Source organism: Stegostoma tigrinum, chromosome 7 (assembly GCF_030684315.1).
Source record: "Stegostoma tigrinum isolate sSteTig4 chromosome 7, sSteTig4.hap1, whole genome shotgun sequence".
Lineage (NCBI taxonomy): Eukaryota > Metazoa > Chordata > Chondrichthyes > Orectolobiformes > Stegostomatidae > Stegostoma > Stegostoma tigrinum.
Window position 1 is genome coordinate 4,762,652 of NC_081360.1, and position 21,769 is coordinate 4,784,420.

General features: G+C 45.0%; 1 protein-coding gene across 2 annotated transcripts in view; it reads right to left on the reverse strand.

Moving 5' to 3' along the window:
* Positions 1-21,769, reverse strand: part of cps1 (carbamoyl-phosphate synthase 1, mitochondrial) — a 217,527-nt gene that overhangs the window by 100,565 nt on the left and 95,193 nt on the right. For both annotated transcript variants that reach the window (XM_048534767.2, XM_048534769.2), the window contains exons 15-18: positions 14,439-14,596; positions 13,013-13,141; positions 4,697-4,841; positions 3,307-3,517 (exon numbers count right to left, since the gene is read on the reverse strand). In XM_048534767.2, the coding sequence (XP_048390724.1) occupies positions 3,307-3,517; positions 4,697-4,841; positions 13,013-13,141; positions 14,439-14,596 (643 nt within the window). The remainder of the gene's footprint in view (positions 1-3,306; positions 3,518-4,696; positions 4,842-13,012; positions 13,142-14,438; positions 14,597-21,769) is intronic.

Below are 21,769 nucleotides of genomic sequence, written 5' to 3' on the forward strand. Positions count from 1 at the left end.
TATACATAATTCCTAACAATATGGTCACTGTTTCCTAGGGGCACTTTCACTTGAGGTCAGTAATTAATCCCATCTCGATGGTCACAGAAGTCCAGTGTAGCCTATTCTCTGCTTGATGCCAACAACAACAGTTGTTAAGAAATTGTCCTGAAAACAGTCAATTGTACCCCTCATATCGGCTACATTTTCATATCTGACCTTTCCTGCCTATTCATAGGCTAAAATTTCCCATAAGAATTGTTGCACTCTTTTAACAAGATTCTACTTTTTCTTCCTTGATACCCCACCTTAATATGTGCTTATTGTTAGAGGGCTTGCTTTTATCATTCCTCATCTCTACCCATACTGCTTATTTATCCAGATTTCTTCTCTATCCCTTTCTACTGTACTTGTATCGTCTTTAATTAACAGAGCCATTTCTCCACTCTTTTGCAGCTTCACATCCTTTCTAAATGTCACATACCCTTCAATGTTCAGGTCCCAACTTAAGACATTCTGCAGCCACAGCTCAGTAATGGCCAATGGATTGTACTCATTTATCTCAACTTTTACTACTAGTTCATCTGTTTTGTTTTTAATGCTGCATGCATTTACATTTCACCTTACATTTTGTCCTTTATTATTTTTTGTAATCTCTACTCTTATCTGCAGCTTTGCTCTTTGATTTGTACATTCTGACCATTCCTGTCATTGTCCATTTATTGTTTCCCACAAATTGTTTCCTCCATTGCCTTTTTCTCCTCTCTTTGGTTCACCGCAACATCCAAATTTGGGGTCTTGCCACCAAGTTTTAATTTAAAAATTCACTCTAGACTGATTGGCTTATTACCATTTACAAAGAAATTGTTATTGAAAGACACGAGAGAAAACCAGCAAGAAATTTAAAAATATGATACAAAATAATCTAGGTAAGTCAAACAGGTGACAAGAGAGAAGACAAGGCGGCTTTCTCTACATTGGGGAAACCAAGCGGAGGCTTGGGGACCGCTTTGCAGAACACCTCCGCTCAGTTCGCAACAAACAACTGCACCTCCCAGTCGCAAACCATTTCCACTCCCCCTCCCATTCTCTTGATGACATGTCCATCATAGGCCTCCTGCACTGCCACAATGATGCCACCCGAAGGTTGCAGGAACAGCAACTCATATTCCGCCTGGGAACCCTGCAGCCATATGGTATCAATGTGGACTTCACCAGTTTCAAAATCTCCCCTTCCCCCACTGCATCCCTAAACCAGCCCAGTTCATCCCCTCCCCCCACTGCACCACACAACCAGCCCAGCTCTTCCCCCCCACCCACTGCATCCCAAAACCAGTCCAACCTGTCTCTGCCTCCCTAACCGGTTCTTCCTCTCACCCATCCCTTCCTCCCACCCCAAGCCGCACCCCCAGCTACCTACTAACCTCATCCCACCTCCTTGACCTGTCCGTCTTCCCTGGACTGACCTATCCCCTCCCTACCTCCCCACCTACACCCTCTCCACCTATCTTCTTTACTCTCCATCTTCGGTCCGCCTCCCCCTCTCTCCCTATTTATTCCAGTTCCCTCCCCCCATCCCCCTCTCTGATGAAGGGTCTAGGCCCGAAACGTCAGCTTTTGTGCTCCTGAGATGCTGCTTGGCCTGCTGTGTTCATCCAGCCTCAAATTTTATTATCTTGGAATCTCCAGCATCTGCAGTTCCCATTATCTCTGGTGCCCTTCTCATGGTCTTTAACTTTATGAGATGGCAGATCCTCAGTAAGTAGCAGTGGAAACAGACTAGTCACAAATAAATTCACAAGGGATTCAGAAAACCATCTTTACCCAGAGAGACCATCAGCTACGGCACAATGTCTTGATGGACAGACAGAAACTGCAGGGAGAAAGCTGGAAAGGATCTAGTGATGGGATTGGACACGTTGGGCGAGAAAGCAAACACTGCATTAACTTACTCGAAGACAAGATGTAGAGCTGGATGAACACAGCAGGCCAAGCAGCATCAGAGGAGCAGGAAGGCTGACGTTTCGAGCTTAGACACTTCTTCAGAAATGGGGGAGGAGAAAGGGCTCTGAAGTAAATAGGAAGACAGGGGGAGGTGGATAGAAGATGGATGGAGGAGTAGATAGGTGGAGAGGAGACAGACAGGTCAAAGAGGCGGGGATGGAGCCAGTAAAGGTGAGTGAAGGTGGGGAGGTGGGGTGGAGAGAGGTCAGTTCAGGGAGCACTGACAGGTCAAGGAGGCGGGATGAGGTCAGGAGGTAATAGGAGGGAGTGGGGCTTGAGTTGGGAGGAGGGGATAGGTGGGAGGAAGGACAGGTTAGGGAGGTGGGGACAAGCTGGGCTGCTTTTGGGATGCGCTAGGGGGAGGGGAGATTTTGAAGCTTGTGAAGTCCACATTGATACCATTAGGTGATGTGGTATACTGCATCCGCTGTCCCCATTGTGGCCTCCTCTACATCAGGGAAACCAGGCAGAGGCTTGGGGACCGCTTTGCAAAACACCCGCACTCCGTTCGCACTAAGTAACTGCACCTCCCAGTCGAGAACCATTTTAACTCCCCCTCCCATTCTTTCAACGACATGCCTGTCATGGGCCTCCTGCAGTGCCACAACAATGCTACCTGAAGGTTGCAGGAACAGCAACTCATATTCCGCTTGGGAACCCTACAGCCTAATGATATCAATGTGGACTTCACAAGCTTCAAAATATCCCCTCCTCCTACCGTATCTCAAAACCAGCCCAGCTTGTCTCTGCCTCCCTAACCTGTCCTTCCTCCCACTTCAAACCCCAACCCCACCTCCTACCTAGTAACCTCATTCCACCCCCTTGGCCTGTCAGTCCTCCATGGAATGACCTCTCTGCTCCCTAACTCCAAACCTACACTCACCTTTACTGGCTCCATCCCCACATCTTTGACCTGTCTGACACCTCTCCACCTATCTTCTCCTCTATCCATCTTCTATTCGCCTCCCCGTCTCTCCCTATTTACTTCAGCACTCCCTTCCCCTCCCCCATTTCTGAAGAAAGGTCTAGGCCTGAAACATCAGCCTTCCTGCTCCTCTGATGCTGCTTGGCCTGTGTTCATCCAGCTCTACACCTTGTTATCTCAGATTCTCCAGCATCTGCAGTTCCTACAATCTCAGAAGACAAGATGGTTTGTGTGGTGTAAATACAATAGAAAATGTTATACTATGGGCCCCTCTCCACTTCTACACCTTTTCAGCTTCTTTCAAATTGCGAGCAGCCATATAGGGCTGCGTCTTTATGAAGTGTGCTCATCGGATAGGTAATGCATTGCTCCTCCCCCTCCACCTTCGCTTTCCTTACCCTGTGGCTTTGGAGGCCAGAGCTGAGCTACGCGAGAGTCGGGCATTGACCTCAATGATGCAGTACTCCAGTGAGGCAGGATGCAATGCATACTGAATGTTGCACTCGCCAATGATATTCAAATGGCGCACCACCTTGATCGCAGTTTCACGCAGCATGTGATACTCCTCATTGGACAGAGTCTGACTGGGGGCTACAACAACCGAGTCTCCTAAAAGACAAGACATAAAGCACCATGATCACCAACCAAGAACCACAGCTCCAGGGGCCGAGCAGAGCATACCTGAATCAGAGTCGCTTCGCCTGATTGCGCAGACAGACCAACACCTATTCCACTTGAATTGTAGGACTCTTCTCACTGTCGTCCTCCTCAGTGAATCTCCACACTGTTAAACTGTGAGCTCAGTGTCAACCCCGTCACAGCGCACCCGACCACCCTTCTCAAGCCCTGCCACCTGCAATCTGAGTCAATGAGTGCTACCCCAATTCAAAGCTTACCATATCCTTCAATAGGCTCAGAACAACATTGATTGGATATCACACTACACCTGGAGCTATAGCAGGACTGTGGGAACCTATCATGCTCCTGCAGGTAGCTTCCATTTTTATGTTAACTTCCCACAATGCTAATGCTGCTGCTTTACGTGCTGGATTAAAAAAATTTACGGTCATATCAACAACACTTCATGTATGAAGACAAGATCTCCCTGATTACCAAGGAAATAAATGGTGTGTGCAAGCCAACATTGAGCATCCATCCAGGGTCTCACTGCACAGGGGGAGGGCCCAGTTTAAGAGCTTCTCGGAGCTTCATTCTCTCACTGGTTTTGGAATAGCACGTCAGGGACCCTGTGTATTGGAGTCAATGTGCCATGGGTCAGTGAGGAAACGAAAGATAAAATCTACAAAAGGTAAAGTTTTCCCACCACACCAGGCATTTCTCAGAGGATCATGACCTGTGTATCAACCAAGCGTCTCAGCAAAAAGGACTGTACTGAGATGAAAGGCACAGATCTACCTCCTGCGGCTGGGGCAAACAGCAAAATCCCTTGGAGATTGTACCAAGATCCAACAGGAAACAGAATGGCACACTGTGGGCTAGGTATGGGTCATTGCCAATCAAAGACCATGAGCGAACATGAAGGCCTCCTAGCTCCATTCGCACTAAATAACTGCACCTCCCAGTTGTGATTGATTTCAACTCCCCCTCCCATTCCTCAGACGATATGCCCATCCTGGGCCTCCTGCAGTGCCACAACAATGCTACCCGAAGTGGTACTGTATTGACTTTAAAGTAACGAGGCTCCCAGCTTGAAATCCTGACAGTTAAGTTCCCAAATGCTACACAAAATTAGAGAATGGACCCTCTATTCCCTTCTGACAGGTTTACCTGTATGAATTCCCAAGGGATCAAAGTTTTCCATGTTGCAGACAGTCACACAGTTATCAGCTGCATCACGCACTACTTCATACTCCACCTCCTTCCAGCCCAGCAGTGACTGTTCCACAAGGATTTGATTGGTCATAGCCAAGGCCTGGAAAGACAACAGAACAATCAACATAAACCTGGCACTGTGGTCCAACAAAACAGACAAGAACCACTGTTATTAATCCATTTTAGCTGATTCATTCAGTATGCACACCCACAGTTTAAAATTTGGATAAAGGGGATGTAGAATGGATGAAAGGCAGTGGTTAAATAAGTTGGGCATAAGATGCAGAGAGGAATAATTATAAGATGGCAGACTGACAGTCGGTGTTGGTAAACAAGGCAGATAACTGTGAAAATGAACGATAACCGAGGATGGTCGGGCAGTGTGGTTAAGCAAATGTGCACTAGTTCTGAAGAAGGATCACTCAACTCAAAACATTTACTCTACTTCTCTGCCCAAACCTGCTGAGATTCTCCAGCACTTTCCGTTTTAATGTGTTCTTGGAAGGCTAGCTTTGTCAGACAGTGAAAGCAGTATCTCAATTCGATTCGACTGAAAGAACTCTACTGATGAGAGACAGGAGGACAAGATCATTGCTAAATATGAAAAAAATACTTTAGAGGGCACCAGGGTTGGGGGGACATGCAAGAGGAACCCCAATTACCAAACACCTCTCACTACTTGATGTCTGCCAGGCTCTGTATTAGAGCTGTTGCAATTATTTACATATTAAGGACTTGGATTATTAAATTCTGCAGACAGCACAAAAAGCCAGCAAGGAACCCTCTCATATAAAGAAAGGCAATCACCAGAGGGCGGTGTACAGACCAGAGGAAGTGTGCCTCGTAGACGGGGAAGAAGAGAGGTGACGCCTAGTGTCCATAGTCCAAGTGAACCTTGAAAAAAATACATGTGGATATTATATTGTTCAGAGGGCTTGGCGTGGTGTCAATTTTACTGCAATTCCCTCTGTGTGGCAGCACACTCTCTCTCTTGCTCATGGGGCATAAACACATGGAGAGGGTAGCAAAGACTGTCAATGACCATGTTGCCAGAACTCCTTAAGAGACTGAGCTCTGAAACAAGACCATCACTCCAAATTTGCAAACAACATAAAAACAGGGAAAAAGGCAACTTGTAAGAGGGATGGACTTTACAGAGAGATATTGACAGTTAAGCAAGTGGGCAAGAAATTGGCAAATGAAGGAAAACGTGGGAAAATGCAAAATTTTTCATTTTGAAAGGGAGATCTAAAGAACAGTATTATCTAAATGAGGAAAAACTGCAACATAAAGGAGCTTGACAGGAGAAGTGCTGAGAGGATGTTTGCCCTCATAGAAGATTTGAGGGCCAGAGGGCATAATCTCAGAATTAAGCGCTGCCAAGTTAAGACTGCGATGAGGAGTAACTTCTTCGCTCAGAAAGTTGAATGTCTTTGGCACAGAGCTGTGGGGGTAGAGTACTTGTGTACATTAAGGCTGAGATAAATAAATTCTTGATCAGTCAGGAGAATCAAGCGTTTATGGAGAAAGGGCAGAAAAATGGACGTGAGGAATCCTGGATCAGCCATGATTCTACTGAATGATTGGTAAGACTCAAGGGCAAAATGGCTGAATGGTGTTCCTATTTCTTATGGTCTTATGGCTTTACCAGAAGAATTAGCAGCAGAACATTGAGTCTGCTCGGCCATTCCATGAGGTCATGGCTGATCAGATTACCCACAACTCCACTTTGCTACCTTTCCCCATAACCCTTGATTTCCATCCCGATTAAAAATCTCTATCTCATTTGAATATATTACTGACCCAATCTCAACAGCCCTCTGTGGTAAAGGATTCCACAGATTCCCTACTCTCAGAAGAAATTGTTCCTCATCTCTGCCTTAAATGGATGACCCCTTATTCTGAGATTATGCCCTCTGGTCCTAGACTCTGTCACAAAGAGAAACAACCATTCCGCATTTACTCTGTCAAGTCCCTTAACGACCTTGTACGTTTCAATAAATTTGCCTCCCACTTTTCCAAATTCCAATGCGTAACAGACCCAAACTACTCAACCTCTCCTCATGATAGCATCCCTCTACACCCAGTACCAGCCTTGTAATCATTCTCTGAACTGTTTCTAATGCCAGTACATCCCTCCTTAGATAAGGGATCCACAAATGTTAACAGTATTCTAGCTGCAGCCTTGTGTACTTTTGGCAAAACCTTCCTTCTTTTCTATTCCATTCCCTTTGAAATAAAGGCCAACATTCCACTTGTTTCCCTATTATGCACTGGATTTACACACTAGCATCTTGTGAGATTTATGGACGAGGACTCCCAAACACCTCTGGTCTGTAGCTTTTTCTCTTTTAAATAATATTCAGCTCCACTATCCTTCTTGCCAAAGTATATTACCTTCACATTTCCCCACATTATATTCCAACCGCCAAGTTCTTTGCCAACCACTTAACATGTCCATATTCCTCCGCAAACTTTAACCATCATCCTCATCACTTGCCTTCCCACCTAGCTTTTGTGTTGTCTGTACATTCAGGGAAACAGTGTGCATGTTGCTACAGCTAGACGCAAGCTGCCAGTGGTAATGGGGAGCCCAGTGATAAAGCCTTAAGCAGCGTGGAGGACTAAGGCTTGTATACCCCGCCCCAAACATTATTGCTGCTCTCTTCAAAGTAGGGCTGCACGTTTTCATTCACTTCCTTCATCCATTCGATGCTTAACAGTGCTCTGCATTAAATTCAATCCACCAACCCACTTGGTTGGTCTCCGTGCTGTTGAAGACCAGACTGTTCTCAAAACTTGGCATCATTGTCAACTGAAATTAGGACGTTGACATGAAACATTAATAAACAGTCAGAAAGACGTTTCCTGAGAAAGCAATGGGAGGATGTGTGACATTTTCTGTGGTTAAATGGTCTATCTATATAAACTAGCAAAGTATGTCAATCTTACTCTAAATAAGACAGCTTACCACCATTCCTTCCCCATGTTTGAGCAGAATGTTGTATATATTTGAGCTCATGTTTCACATGCACATAGGATGGCTACAGAGTGGAAACAGGCCCTTTGGCCCAACAAGTCCACACTGGCCCTTGGAGCATCCCACCCAGACCCATCCCCTTATAACCCACCTAAGCTACATATCCCTAAACACTACAGGCAATTTAGTATGGCCAATCCACCTAACCTGCACATCTTTGGACTGTGGGATGAAACCAGAGCAGCCGGAGGAAACCCATGCAGACACGAGGAGACCGTGCAAACTCCATACAGTTACTGAAGGGTGGAATTGAACCCAGGCCCCTGGCATTGTGAGGCAGCAGTGCTAACCACTGAGCCACCGTGCCACCAGAGTTACATATTTTGAGATTCCTGATGGTGCTGAGCAGCAATTCCAATGTAACACAGCACCCGTCACACAGCGACTCCACCTCTCAGAATTTGAGTCATAGCCATACAGTTGTACAGACCCTTCAGTCCAAATCGTTCATGACAACCAGATATTCTAAATTAATATAGTCCCATTTGCCAACATTTAGCCCATATCTCTCTCACCTTTCTTATACATATTACCATCCAGATGCCATAGGCTCCACCACTTCCTCTGGTAGCTCATTCCATACATGCAACATCTACATGAAAATGCTGCCTCTTAGGTCCCTTTTAAATCTTTCTCCTCTCACCTTATACCTATGCTGACTAGGTTGGACTCCCGCACCCCAGGGAAAAGACCTTGGATAAAAACCCTAACCATGCCCTTCATGATTTTATAAACATTTTTAAGGTCACCCTTCAGCCTCTAACACTACACAGAAAATAGCACCAGTATATGCAACCTCTCCCTACAGCTCAAACTCTCCAACCCTAGCAACATCCTTGTAAATCTTTTATGAACCCCTTTCAAGTTTCACAACGTCCTTCCTATACTCCAGAAGTGGCCTAACCAATGTCATGTACAATTGCAAAATGACCACTCCACTCTTAGACCCAATGCACTGACCAATAAAGACAAGCAAACCAAACGCCTTCTTCACTATCCTACCTACCTGCAGCTTCACTTTCAAGGAACTATGAACTTGCACTCCAAAGTCTCAGTTCAGCAACACTCCCCAGGACATTACAATTAAATGTATAAGTCCTGCCCTGATTTGACTTTCCAAAATGCAGCACGTCACATTCATCTAAATTAAACTCCAATCGGCCACTCCTCAGCCTATTGGCCCATCTGATCAAGGTCCCATTGTACTCTGAGGCAACCTTCTTCACTGTCAATTACACCTCCAATTTTGGTATCATCTGAAAACTTAATAACCATGCCTCCAATGTTCACATCCAAATGATTTATATAAATGACAACAAGAAGCAGACTCAGTAACAATCCTTACAGCACACTGCCAGTTCTATGCCCAAATGGCTAATTCTTCCTGTATTCCCTGTCATCTCACCTTGCTAATCAGTCAACCACGAAGAACCTTGTCAAATATCTTACTGAATTCTCACTGCTTTTCTTCAGAGGCACCCAAATACTCCACTCTGTAAACCAAAACACCTAGCAAAATGAAAATTTCAGTCACTTACATACAAATCACTTGCCACAACATGAAATTCTTCTCAGGGCTCACTGATAGTTCAAGAATATTCTCAGGCAGAGACTGTCTCAACAGGTACAGGCTTTGCAGTCAACTGGAACAGTTACAGTTGGATATGCACTCGCTATTTGACCAGGCCACAGGAAAACTGGGCATTTCACACTTGTGTGCAATTCTTGTTCACTACTTGTTTATGGCTGTATTGTACACTTGTGTTTTTGCACTCATGGTCTCAAGACACAAGCAGGAGCATCTCGATTCAATTTAGACACTGCTTTGTTGACAGCATATTGTATCAGTATGATGCATGGAGTTTAACAGCAGAGAGATGGAACTGTTTAAAACAATGGTTAGGTCACAGGTAGATTATTGCGTGCAGTTTTGGAATCCACTTTGTAAGAGGGATTTGCTAACATTGAAGAAGGTACAGAGGAGATTTACCAGGATGTTGCCTGGGCTAGAGAGTTTTAGTTACAAAAAGAGTTTTGGACTGACCGGGGTTGTTTTCCTTGGAACTGAGAAGAGTGAGGGAACACAATTGAGATCTATAAAATTACAAAGAGCGTATACAGGGTAAACAGGAAGAAACATTTTTGACCAGAGGCAAAGGAGAGGAGGTTTACAGGAGATGTGAGGAACAAACCTTTTTAATCCAGGGGTGGTGAAAATCTATAACACACTGCCTTTAAGGGTAACAGAGGCAGAAATCCTTATGACATTCAAGAATTATTTTTATGTGCACTTGCAATGCCAAAGCATAGATGGCTATGAGATAGTAAGAACTGCCAATGCTGGATTCAGAGATAACACAGTGTGGAGCTGGAAGAACACAGCAAGCCAGCCAGCATTAGAGCAGCAGGAAAGTTGGTGTTTCGGGTTGGGGAGTTATCTATAGAAGGCTATGAGGCAAGCGCTTGGAAACGGGATACACACAGTTAGATGGTTTTTAATCTGGGGAGGTGCAATGGGCCAAAGGGCCTTTTTCTATGCAGTAGACCACTATGTGTCTGAGTTAACCACACAGACAGAAGCAAAGTAAGCATGCCTTCTGCAGAATGCACCATCAGAACACCCAAATAAATCAATAATTATCTATCAGAACAGAAAGTGTAAAAAATTACAGATGAAATCATTTGCAGGCTCCTGTCATTCTTGTCAGGGAGCAGAAAGCATTGGAATGCTCTGTCCTTCAGTCATCACTTCTTAAAATTCTCCACCTCCTCTCCTCCCTGCACCTCTCAGCCTAAGATCCCCCAACCTGCTCAAATGAAGTTAAAGTAACAGGGCCACATCTTCTAACTGGTTTTTGATTCGTTCATTGGCCAGGTCAGTGTTCATTATCTATCCCTTATCACCCAAGAGAAGCGGTCTTCTTGAACCACTGTGGTCCTTACGGTGTAGTGTCCCCCACTGTGCTGTGAAGGAGGAAATTCCATGGAAGGCAGCTGGAGTCGCAGTGAAGTGGTAACGACACTGGATTAATAATCCTGAGCCCAGGACAAAGTGGGGAAGGAGCACAGGTTGGCATGCAGGCAACAAGGGAAGAGGTTACTGTAGAGACTTTGACAGGGGCAAGAGCAGTGGGCAGGCACACAGCAGTCCTTAGGTTGCCTCTGTAACGTAGTGAATGAAACCTTTGAAGAGCAGGTGTGCATGCTGGAATGGATAGAGATAGAGGAAGATGATGTGCTGAAAATTTTGTCAAATATTAAGATTGACAAGTCGCCAGGCCTGGACCAGGTTTGTCCTCGGCTGCTTTGGGAAACGAGAAGTGCAATTCCTTCGCCACTTGCGAAGATCTTTGCATCCTCGCTCTCCACTGGAGTCGTACCCGAGGACTGGAGAGAGGCAAATGTAATTCCTCTCCAAGAAAGGAAATAGGGAAATCCCCGGCAATTACAGACTAGTAAGTCTCACGTCTGTCATCTGCAAGGTGTTAGAAAGGATTCATGACCATCTGGAAGAGCATGACTTGATTAAATGCAGTCAACACAGCTTTGTGAGGGGCAGGTCATGCCTCACAAACCTTAGAGTTCTTTGAGGATGTGACTAGAAAAGTTGATGAGGGTCGAGCTGTGGATGTGATGTATATGGACTTCAGTAAGGCATTTGATAAGGTTCCCCACGGTAGGCTCATTCAGAAGGTCAGGAGGAATGGGATACAGGGGAACTTAGCTGTCTGGATACAGAATTGGCTGGCCAACAGAAGGCAGCAAGTGGTAGTAGAAGGAAAATATTCTGCCTGGAAATCAGTGGTGAGTGGGGTTCCACTGGGCTCTGTCCTTGGGTCTCTACTGTTTGTAATTTTTATTAATGACTTGGATGAGAGGATTGAAGGATGGGTCAACAAGTTTGCAGACAACACGAAGGTTGGAGGTGTCGTTGACAATATAGAGGGCTGTTGTAGGCTGCAGCGGGACATTGACAAGATGCAGAGATGGGCTGAGAGGTGGCAGATGGAGTTCAACCTGGATAAATGCGAGGTGATGCATTTTGGAAGGTCAAATTTGAAAGCTGAGTACAGGATTAAGGATAGGATTCTTGGCAGTGTGGAGGAACAGTGGGATCTTGGTGTGCAGATACATAGTTCCCTTAAAATGGCCACCCAAGTGGACAGTGTTGTTAAGAAAGCATATGGTGTTTTGGCTTTCATTAACAGAGGGATTGAGTTTAAGATTCATGAGATCTTGTTGCAGCTCTATAAAACTTTGTTCAGACCGCACTTAGAATACTGCGTCCAGTTCTGGGCGCCCTATTATAGGAAAGATGTGGATGCTTTGGAGAGGGTTCAGAGGAGGTTTACCAGGATGCTGCCTGGACTGGAGGGCTTATCTTATGAAGAGAGGTTGACTGAGTTCAGACTTTTTTCATTGGAGAAAAGGAGGAGGAGAGGGAACCTAATTGAGGTATACAAGATAATGAGAGGCATAGATAGAGTTGATAGCCAGAGACTATTTCCCAGGGCAGAAATGGCTAACACGAGGGGTCATAGTTTTAAGCTGGTTGGAGGAAAGTATAGAGGGGATGTCAGAGGTGGGTTCTTTACACAGAGAGTTGAGAGAGCGTGGAATGCGTTGCCAGCAGCAGTTGTGGAAGCAAGGTCATTGGGGACATTTAAGAGACTGCTGGACATGCATATGGTCACAGAAATTTGAGGGTGCATACATGAGGATTAATGGTCGGCACAACATCGTGGGCTGAAGGGCCTGTTCTGTGCTGTACTGTTCTATGTTCTATGTATACGGAGGTGGCAGTACCAATATCTAGTCGGCAACTGAACCACTGTCCACTCCCATAACCTCCCCAATCCCAGCCAAAATCTCTGTTCCAGGAAGTCTCTCTCAAATCAGGTCCAGGAACAGGGAAAAAACCCCACTCTGCCTGCCCAACTCAAATAGGCCAATTGCCACTCACCTTCAACAGTGGGTACTCCCCAGTCCATATCACCAACACGGGACAGTCCCCAGACTTCCTCTATCCCTTCCCGACATGTGGCAGCCCACAGAGACCCCCACCCTTCCCCATGCTGACATTAGGCAGTCCCTACCCCCAACACTGGGCAGTCCCCACTCCATGCCTCTAACACCAGGACAGAACCCAATTTTTAACTCCAATAAGAGACAGTATACATTCACAGACCAGCTTGTCATTAGTGCACACGCAGGCTGAAAACACCACTTGCCTTTCCAGCGATTTCTGTGAGTTTTTCCTTATCATTGCACAGCCCTGAGCCAAGGCCCCCAAGAGCATATGCCGACCTCACCATGACTGGATAGCCAATCTTCTCTGCTGCTTTGTAAGCATCTTCCAGCTACAAATTTAAAGCAAAAGTGCAGAATGAATGGCTTCATTCTTCAGTTATCACTCCTAGTCATCCCATTCCAAACCCAGCATTCCCATCTGGAAAGCACACAGGAGATGGATCAACATGTGCTCCAAGCACAGCCAACTGGATTTCTGCAGGGGTGGTGTTGGCCGGGGGGGTGGGGGGGGGGAATCTCTGGCCATTCTTGATCTGTGCCTCCACTGACTGAGGTGGAGGTAGTTAAGAAGAGAGGGAATGGTGCTCACACCCCACACAGAGACTTGTCACTCAGTCCCCTCCGCCTAAATGGCATAATGTTTTCCTCTAAAACTTGCTCATAATTACCCATCACGAATTACCCAAAGGGCAATTTAGGGTCAACTCCATTGCTGTGGTTTTGGAGTCACATGTTTCAATTCAAGATTCTCCCAACTGAGCCAATTGGGTTGTCTCAAGGTGGGGAGTGGAGGCAAGGTTGGGGGAAAGCGAACTGTCCCAGGGGACGAAGACTGTCCCGTGGAAAAACAGTGCTGGGGGGGGGGGGGGGTGACATGACCGACTCAAAGGGAGACAGAGAGTTGTCTCTGAGGAGACAGGGATGGGCAGGGCAGGGTAGTCCCAGGGAACACAGGGCCGGAGTCTGTTCCACGGGATAGTGGGGTTGGAGCCCACAGGTGAGGGGACAAGACCAAGGGTGGAGCACATGAGCAGTTGTAGGCCTCTTTTTAACTCATTCATTTTATTCATTCATGGGATGAGGATGTTGCTGGCTAGGCAGCATTTATTGCTCATCTTTAGCTGCCCAAATAGCAGTTAAGCAGCCCAGAGAGCACATTGCTGAGAGTCTGGAGTCACACATAGGCCAGACCAGGTAAGATTGGCAATTTCCTTCCCTAAAGGACATTAGTGAACTGAATGGGTTTTTTTCCTACAATCACAGTCATCATTAGATTCTTAATTCCAGATATTTACCAAATTCAAATTCCACCATCTGCCATAGCGGGATTCAAACCCAGGTCCCCAGAACGTTATCTGGGTCTTCGGATTAACAGTCCAGCAATATTACCACTAGCCCAAAAAAATCTGCTGCACTATTATAACCTCAAATCCACATTCCATACACCCAAAAACCTCTCACAAGCCTCCAGCCTTTGAGGAATCTATCTACTGCTGCTTTATAAATACTCAAGGAATGTGCCTTCAACAGATTTTCAGGAAGAGATTCCCACTGACTCTCAGCACCTCTGGGAGAAATCATTTGATTTCATACGTTATAAAGGGTAGTTGTGTTTTTATATCTCACCGATTCCACAGCAAAGCTTGGTGCGATTTTCTCATCGATCTCCAGTAATTTGTCCGCAAAAAGCTGCCTGTCCTCAGTAGCCATGATCGAGCTGACTGGAGTTCCCAGCACTTGGACCCCATACTTCTCCAGCACTCCTTGTTTGTACAGCTCCACACCTGCCACAGACAATTTTAATGGTTATTCTCACTATTAAAGTACTATTCAGGATCAATATCCTCTGTTCACGAGGGCCAGGGTTGGGAAGCAAGGCACAGGGCCGGGGAGCAAGAGGCTGGTTTCAGAGGGAGGGTCTACAGAGAGGCCTTTGCTCAGGGTGAGAGACCCAGGGCCTGGGAGCGAGGGACTGGGGAGAAGCCTGGCTTAGGGAGAGAGACTCGGGACTCAGGAGCCAGGACAAAAATATCTGAATGCACACAGTGTTTGTAAAATGAAATTGAATTGTGATACAAACCGAAATAAATGACTTGATAGCTATTCGAGATCTGGTTGCAAGGTGACCATAACTGGGAACTTGAAGATAGAAAGAATTAATGATGCTGGAGTCAGAGTCAATACAGTGTGGTGTGGAGGAACACAGGCAGCAGAGGAATGGGAAAGTTTGGCTGGGTCCTGATGAAGGGTGTAAACTCAAAACATCAACTTCCACAATCGAGAACTTGATAGACATTGTTTTCAACCTTTAAGAAGAACAGACAGAAAGTAAAGGTGGTCGGGTAGCTTTCTTTATAAAGAAACCTATCAGTACAGCAGTGGTGAGTGATAAAGGTGTAATAATTACAATGTGGAATCAGTTTTGATTAAAAATAAGGAAAAGAAGTCAGGTGCAAGAGTCATCTACATGTCCCAAAAGACATTAAGACGAAGTATAAACTGGGAAATAATGGAGGTATGTGTAAAAAGGGCACTACAATTATCAAAAGTGATTACTGACTGGGTAAATCAGATGGGCAAGGAAAACATTGAAAACTAGAAGACCATGAGATATCGGAGCAGAATTAGGCCACTTAGCCCATCAAGTCTGCTCCACTACTCATTCATGTCTGATATGTTTCTCAACTCCATTCTCCTGCCTTCTCCCCTTAACCTTTGACCCTCTTGCCAATCAAGAACCTATCTATCTCTGTCTTAAATATACTCTATGGTTTGACTTCCATAGCCTTCTGCAGCAACGAGTTCCACAGATTAACTACCCTCTGACTGACGAAATCCCTCCTCATCTCCGTTCTAAAGGGCTGTTGCATCTCTTTGAGACTATGCCCTTTAGTCCTAGTCTCTCACTGGTGGAAAAGATCTCCACATCCACTCTATCCAGGCCTCTCAGCATTCCGAAAATTACAATCTGATCCTCATTCATCTTCCTAAACTCCATTAAGTACAGCCCCAGAATCCTTAACCACTCCTCATATCACTAACCCGTCATCTCAGGGATCATTCTTGTAAACTTTTTCTAAACCCCCTCCAATGCCAGCTCATCCTTCCTTGGATGTAGGACCTAAAAGTACTCAAAATATTCTGAATGTGGTCTACCTAGACCCTTATTCAGCTTCAGCAGTACCTCTCTGCTCTTCTATCTGAGCCCTTTTAAAATGAATACTAACATTGTATTTGTCTTCCTAACTGCCAAGTGAGCCTGCATGTAAACCTTAAGACAACCCTGATCTAGGACTGAAAAGTCCCATTGTGCTTCAGATTTCCAAGCCTTTCCCCACGTAGTAATAGTCTACACCTCTATTCTAACTACTAAAGCGCATAACCTCACACTTAACAACAATACCCTCAATTCCTTTGACCAGTCTTTAATGTATAACGTGAATAGTTGTGTTCTCAACACAGTGCTAGTCATAAGCTGCCATCTTGAAAAAGATCCCTTTGTCCCTACTCTCTGCTTCCTACTAGTCAGTCAGTCTTCTTTCCATGCCAATACATTGCTCCAAATATCATGGGCTCTTAACTTATTTAGCAACCGTCTGGAAATCCAGATAGATAACATTCACTGGCTCTCGTGTCTAATTTGCTCATTGTCTCCTCAAAGAATTCTAACAGACTTTTTAACGTATGATCTCCCTTTAACAAAGCCACGCTGACTCAAGTTCTATTTAACTATGCACTTTCAATCTGTCTACAATCTCACCTTTAATAATGGACTTGAAAATCTTACCAATGACCAAGGTCAGGCTAACTAACCTATAGTTTCCTGTCTTCTGCTTCCCTTCCTTCTTAAATAGAGGTGTTACATTAGCCATTTTCCAGTTCTCTGGAACCCTCTCTGACTCCAGTGATTCCTGGAAGAATACCACCGATGCCTCTGTAATCTCTTCAGCTATTTCCTTCAGAACCATGGAGTGTAGCCCATCTGGTGTGAGTGATTTATCCACCTTCAGACTTTTAAGCTTCCACAGCACCTTCTCCTTAGTGATGACCACTAAAGTCACCTCTGCCCCTGGATTCTCTTGAAATTCTGGTACACTACAGGTGAGAACTATGAAAACTGATTCAGTTTGCCTGCCATTTCCTGGGTGCCCCATCACTTCTTCTCCAGCCTCATTTTTTGGCTGTCTAATGTCCGCTCTTGCCTCTCTTTTACCGGTCGGATATCGAAATAAACTCTTACTATCGTCCCTACTATTGAGGGAAGTTTTTCATGCAGACAGTGGTAGCAGCCTGGAATGCACTACCAGAAGAAATAATGGAAACAGGCACATTGAAGACATTTAAAAGGCACCCAGATGGGTACATGAATAGGGAGGGAATAGAGGAACATGGATCGAAAAGTGGCATGTTTGATTTTAGATTAATTAGGGCACGATGGTCAGCAAAGTTTGAGGACAGAAGGGCCTGTTTCTGTGCCAAATTTTTTCATTTGTTCATTAGTTCTTTTATATTACAAGCTCATTTACTCTCATATTTCATCCTATAGATTCACAGAATGTAGAAAAGATCCTTCGGCCGATCGAGTCTGCAATGACACAACTGTCACTAAAAGTGCACTAATCTCAATTCCCTGCATTTGTCCCATATATTTGAATGTTCTGATATTTGAAGTACTTATCCAAATTTTTTTTAAGGTTGTGGGGTTTTCAGCTTGTGCTACTTTCCCTGGCAGAGCACTCCAGATTCCCACGATCCTCCGACTGAAAATGTTTCTTCCCAAATCCCCTCTGATTCTCCTGCTCCTTACTCTAAAGGACAATTTTTAAGAACCATTCAGGCGGGTTTCTTGACACAACACATAAACAGTCCAACCGGGGAAGGGGTTATACTGGACCTAGTTTTGGGAAATCAGCCTGGCCAGGTAAATGCAGCTTCAGTTGAGGAGGTTATCAGGAGAGGTGACCAAAATACCATGTGTTTGAAGATACTCATGGATAGGGATAACTGCAGTCCTTGAGTGAAGGTGTTAAACCAGGGGAAGGTGAACTACAACAACATTAGACAGGAACTGGAGACCTTTGATTGGAGTCTGAACAGACATCCACATCAGACATAGAACATAACAGCACAGTACAGGCCCTTCGGCCCTTGATGTTGTGCCGACCTGTCATACCGATCTCAAGCCCATCTAACCGGCACTATCCCATGTACGTCCATATGCTTGTCCAATGACGACTTAAATGTACTTAAAGTTGGCAAATCTACTACCGTTGCAGGCAAAGCGTTCCATTCCCTTACTACTCTCTGAGTAAAGAAACTACCTCTGACATCTGTCCTACATCTTTCACCCCTCAATTTAAAGCTGTGCTCGCCATCACCATCCTAGGAAAAAGGCTCTCCCTATTCACCCTATCTAACCCTCTGATTATTTTATATGTTTCTATTAAGTCACCTCTCAACCTTCTTCTCTCTAATGAAAACAGCCTCAAGTCCCTCAGCCTTTCCTCGCAAGATCTTCCCTCCATACCAGGCAACATCCTAGTAAATCTCCTCTGCACCCTTTACAAAACTTCCACATCCTTCTTATAATGCGGTGACCAGAACTGTACACAATACTCCAAGTGCGGCCGCACCAGAGTTTTGTAAAGCTTCACCATAACCTCTTGGCTCCAGAGCTCGATCCCTCTATTAATAAAAGCTAAAACATTGTATGCCTTCTTAACAGCCCTGTCAACCTGGGTGGCAACTTTCAAGGATCTGTGTACATGGACACCGAGATCTCTCTGCTCATCTACACTGCTAAGAATCTTACCATTTGCCCTGTACTTTGCCTTCCGGTTACTCCTATCAAAGTGCATCACCTCACACTTGCCTGCATTAAACTCCATTTGCCACCTCTCAGCCCAGCTCTGCAGCTTATCTGCGTCTCTCTGGATCCTACAGCATCCTTCGTCACTATCCACAACTCCACCGACCTTAGTGTCGTCTGCAAATTTACTAACCCATCCTTCTACGCCCTCATCCAGGTCATTTATAAAAATGACAAACAGTGAACCCAACACCAACCCTTGCGGTACACCACTAGTACCTGGTCTCCAGGATGAACATTTCCCATCAACTACCACCCTCTGTCTTCTTTCAGCAAGCCAAGTTCCGATCCAAACTGCTATATCTCTCAATTCCATTCCTCCGCATTTTGTACAATAGCCTACTGTGGGGAACCTTATTGAACGCCTTGCTGAAATCCATATACACCACATCAACCGGTTTACTCTCATCTACCTATTTGGTCACCTTCTCAAAGAACTCAATAAGGTTTGTGACGCACGACCTTCCCTTCACAAAACCATGCTGACTATCCCTAATCAATTTATTCTTTTCCAGATGATTATAAATCCTATCCCTTGTAACCTTTTCCAACAACTGAGGTAAGGCTCAATGGTCTATACCAGGGTTGTCTCTACTCCCTTTCTTGAACAGGGGAACCACATTTGCTATCCTCCAGTCATCAGACACTATTCCTGTAGACAATGACGAGTTAAAGATCAATGCCAAAGGCTCGGCAATCTCCTCCCTGGCTTCCCAGAGGATCCAAGGATAAATCCCATCCGGCCCAGGGAACTTATCTATCTTCACCCTCTGAAGGATTTCGAATACGTCTTCCGTGTGAACCTCAATCCCACCTAGTCTAGTAGCCTGTACCTCAGTATGGGGCCATTGTGGGCTATTTCAAATGGAAGTTGAAAACAGTCCAGAAGAGGCATGTTCCTGCAAGAATGAAGGGTAGGAATGACAAGTTACGTGAATCTTGGATGGCCAGGAATGTTATGCCCTTGGCCAAAAAGAAAAAGGAAGCATACATAAAGTCTAGCAGGATGGGAAGTGACAAAGACTTTAAAGCATTTAAGTAGGAAAGATCTTAAACAAGGAATTAGAAGAGCTAAAGGGGGTCATAAAAAATTATTAGCAAATAAAATTAAAGAGAATCCCAAGGATTTCTATACATAAATAAAATGCAAGAGGGTAGCCAGGGAAAGGATTGGCCCACTCAAGAACAAAGCAGGGAATCTACATGTGGAGGCAGAAGAGGTAGGTGAGGTCCTAAATGAATACTTTGTGTCGGTATTCACCAAAGAGAAACAATTGGTGGCGGATGCTCTCAGGGAAGGGAGTGTTAAATTTCTGAATCAAGTTGCTATTAAAAAGGAAGAGGTGTTGAGTGTCTAGTAAGTTTTTTTATTATTTACATAGAATCCTTACAGTGTGGAAACAGGCCCTATGGCCCAACAAATCCACACTGAACCTCAGAGCATCCCACTCAGACCCATCCCCTAAACCACACATCCCTGAACACTACAGGCAATTTAGCATGGTCAATCCACATACTCTGCACATCTTTGGACTGAGAGGAAACAGGAGCACCCAGCACTCACCCATGCAGACACAGGGAGAACATGCAAACACCACACAGACAGGGTTGGAATCAAACCCGGGTCCCTGGCACTGTGAGACACCATTGAGTTACCATGCCTGTGAGACTCAAAGTCAGTGGTAGGGAAATTATTGGAAAAGATTCTGAGGCGTAAAATCAATACACATTTAGAAGCAAGTGGGCTTATTAGTGATAGACAACATGGTTTTGTGCGAGAGAGGTTGTGCCTCACTAATTTGATCGACCTTTTTGAATAGGTGACGAAGATGATTGATGAGAGAAGGGCTGCTGATATTCTCTACATGGATTTCCGTAAAGCCTTTAACAAGGTCCCTCATAGCAGACTGGTACAAAAGGTGCAGTCACACAATATCAGGGGTGTCATAGGAGACAGTGGGTAAAAGCAGAAGAATGCTTTTCAGAATGCAAAGTTATGACTAGTGGTGTTCCACAGGGATCAATGCGGGGATCTCTGTTGTTCATGGCCTACAGAAATGATTTGGAGGAATACATGGACGGTCTAAATAGTATGTTTCTGGACGACACAAAGCTTACAGGATTGCGGACAGTGAGCAAGTTTGTCAGAGGATACAGCACGATATAGATTAGTTGAAGGCATGAGCAGATAAATGGCTGATGGAGTTCCCTATATCGGCAGTTCCTACTGTCTCTATAGCATGCTTGCCTTCATTGGAAGGGGCATTGAGTATAAGAATAGGCAACTTGCACTGCAATTTTGTAGAACTTTAGTTAGACCACACTTGGGATATTGCGTATAGTTCTAGTCATGACACCAGAAGTATGTGGACACTTTGGAAAGAGCACAGAGAATGTTTACCGGGATGTTGCCTGGTCTAGGGGATTTCAGCTATGAGGAAAGGTTGGACAGACTGGATTTAATTTAAATGGAATGCAAGAGGTTGAGGGGTGGATTGACAGGTGTTTATACAATTGTGAAAGGCATGGATAGAGTGGAATGTATGAGGGTTTTTCCCAGGGTGGAGAGATCAATTACTAGGGGGTACAGGTTCAAGGTGTGAGGGAGGGGAGAAGTTTAAAAGAGATGTGCAAGGCAAGTTTTTCCACACAAAGGGTGGTGAGTGCCTGGAGTACACTGCCAGAGGAGGTGGTGGAAGTACACACATTAGCAGCATTCAAGAAGCATATGGACAAAAACATGAATAGAATACTACAGTAATACTTCATGGAAACAGGCCCTTCAGCCCACACTGGTCCATGCTGACCACAGTGCTCATTCAGCTAGTTCCAATTGCCCACATTTGGTCCATATCCCTCTAACCCCATGTACCTATCGAAATGTTTTTAATTGTTGCTATTGTATCTGCCTCAACCACTTTCTCTGACAGCCCACGCCATATACGCATCACCCTCAGCAGGAAGTAGTTGCCCCTCAGGTCCTCCTTAAATATTTCCCCTCTCACCTTAAATCTATGCCTTCTAGTTTTTGGTTCCCCATCCCTGGGAAAAAGACTATGAATTCATCCTCTCTATGCCCCTCGTGATT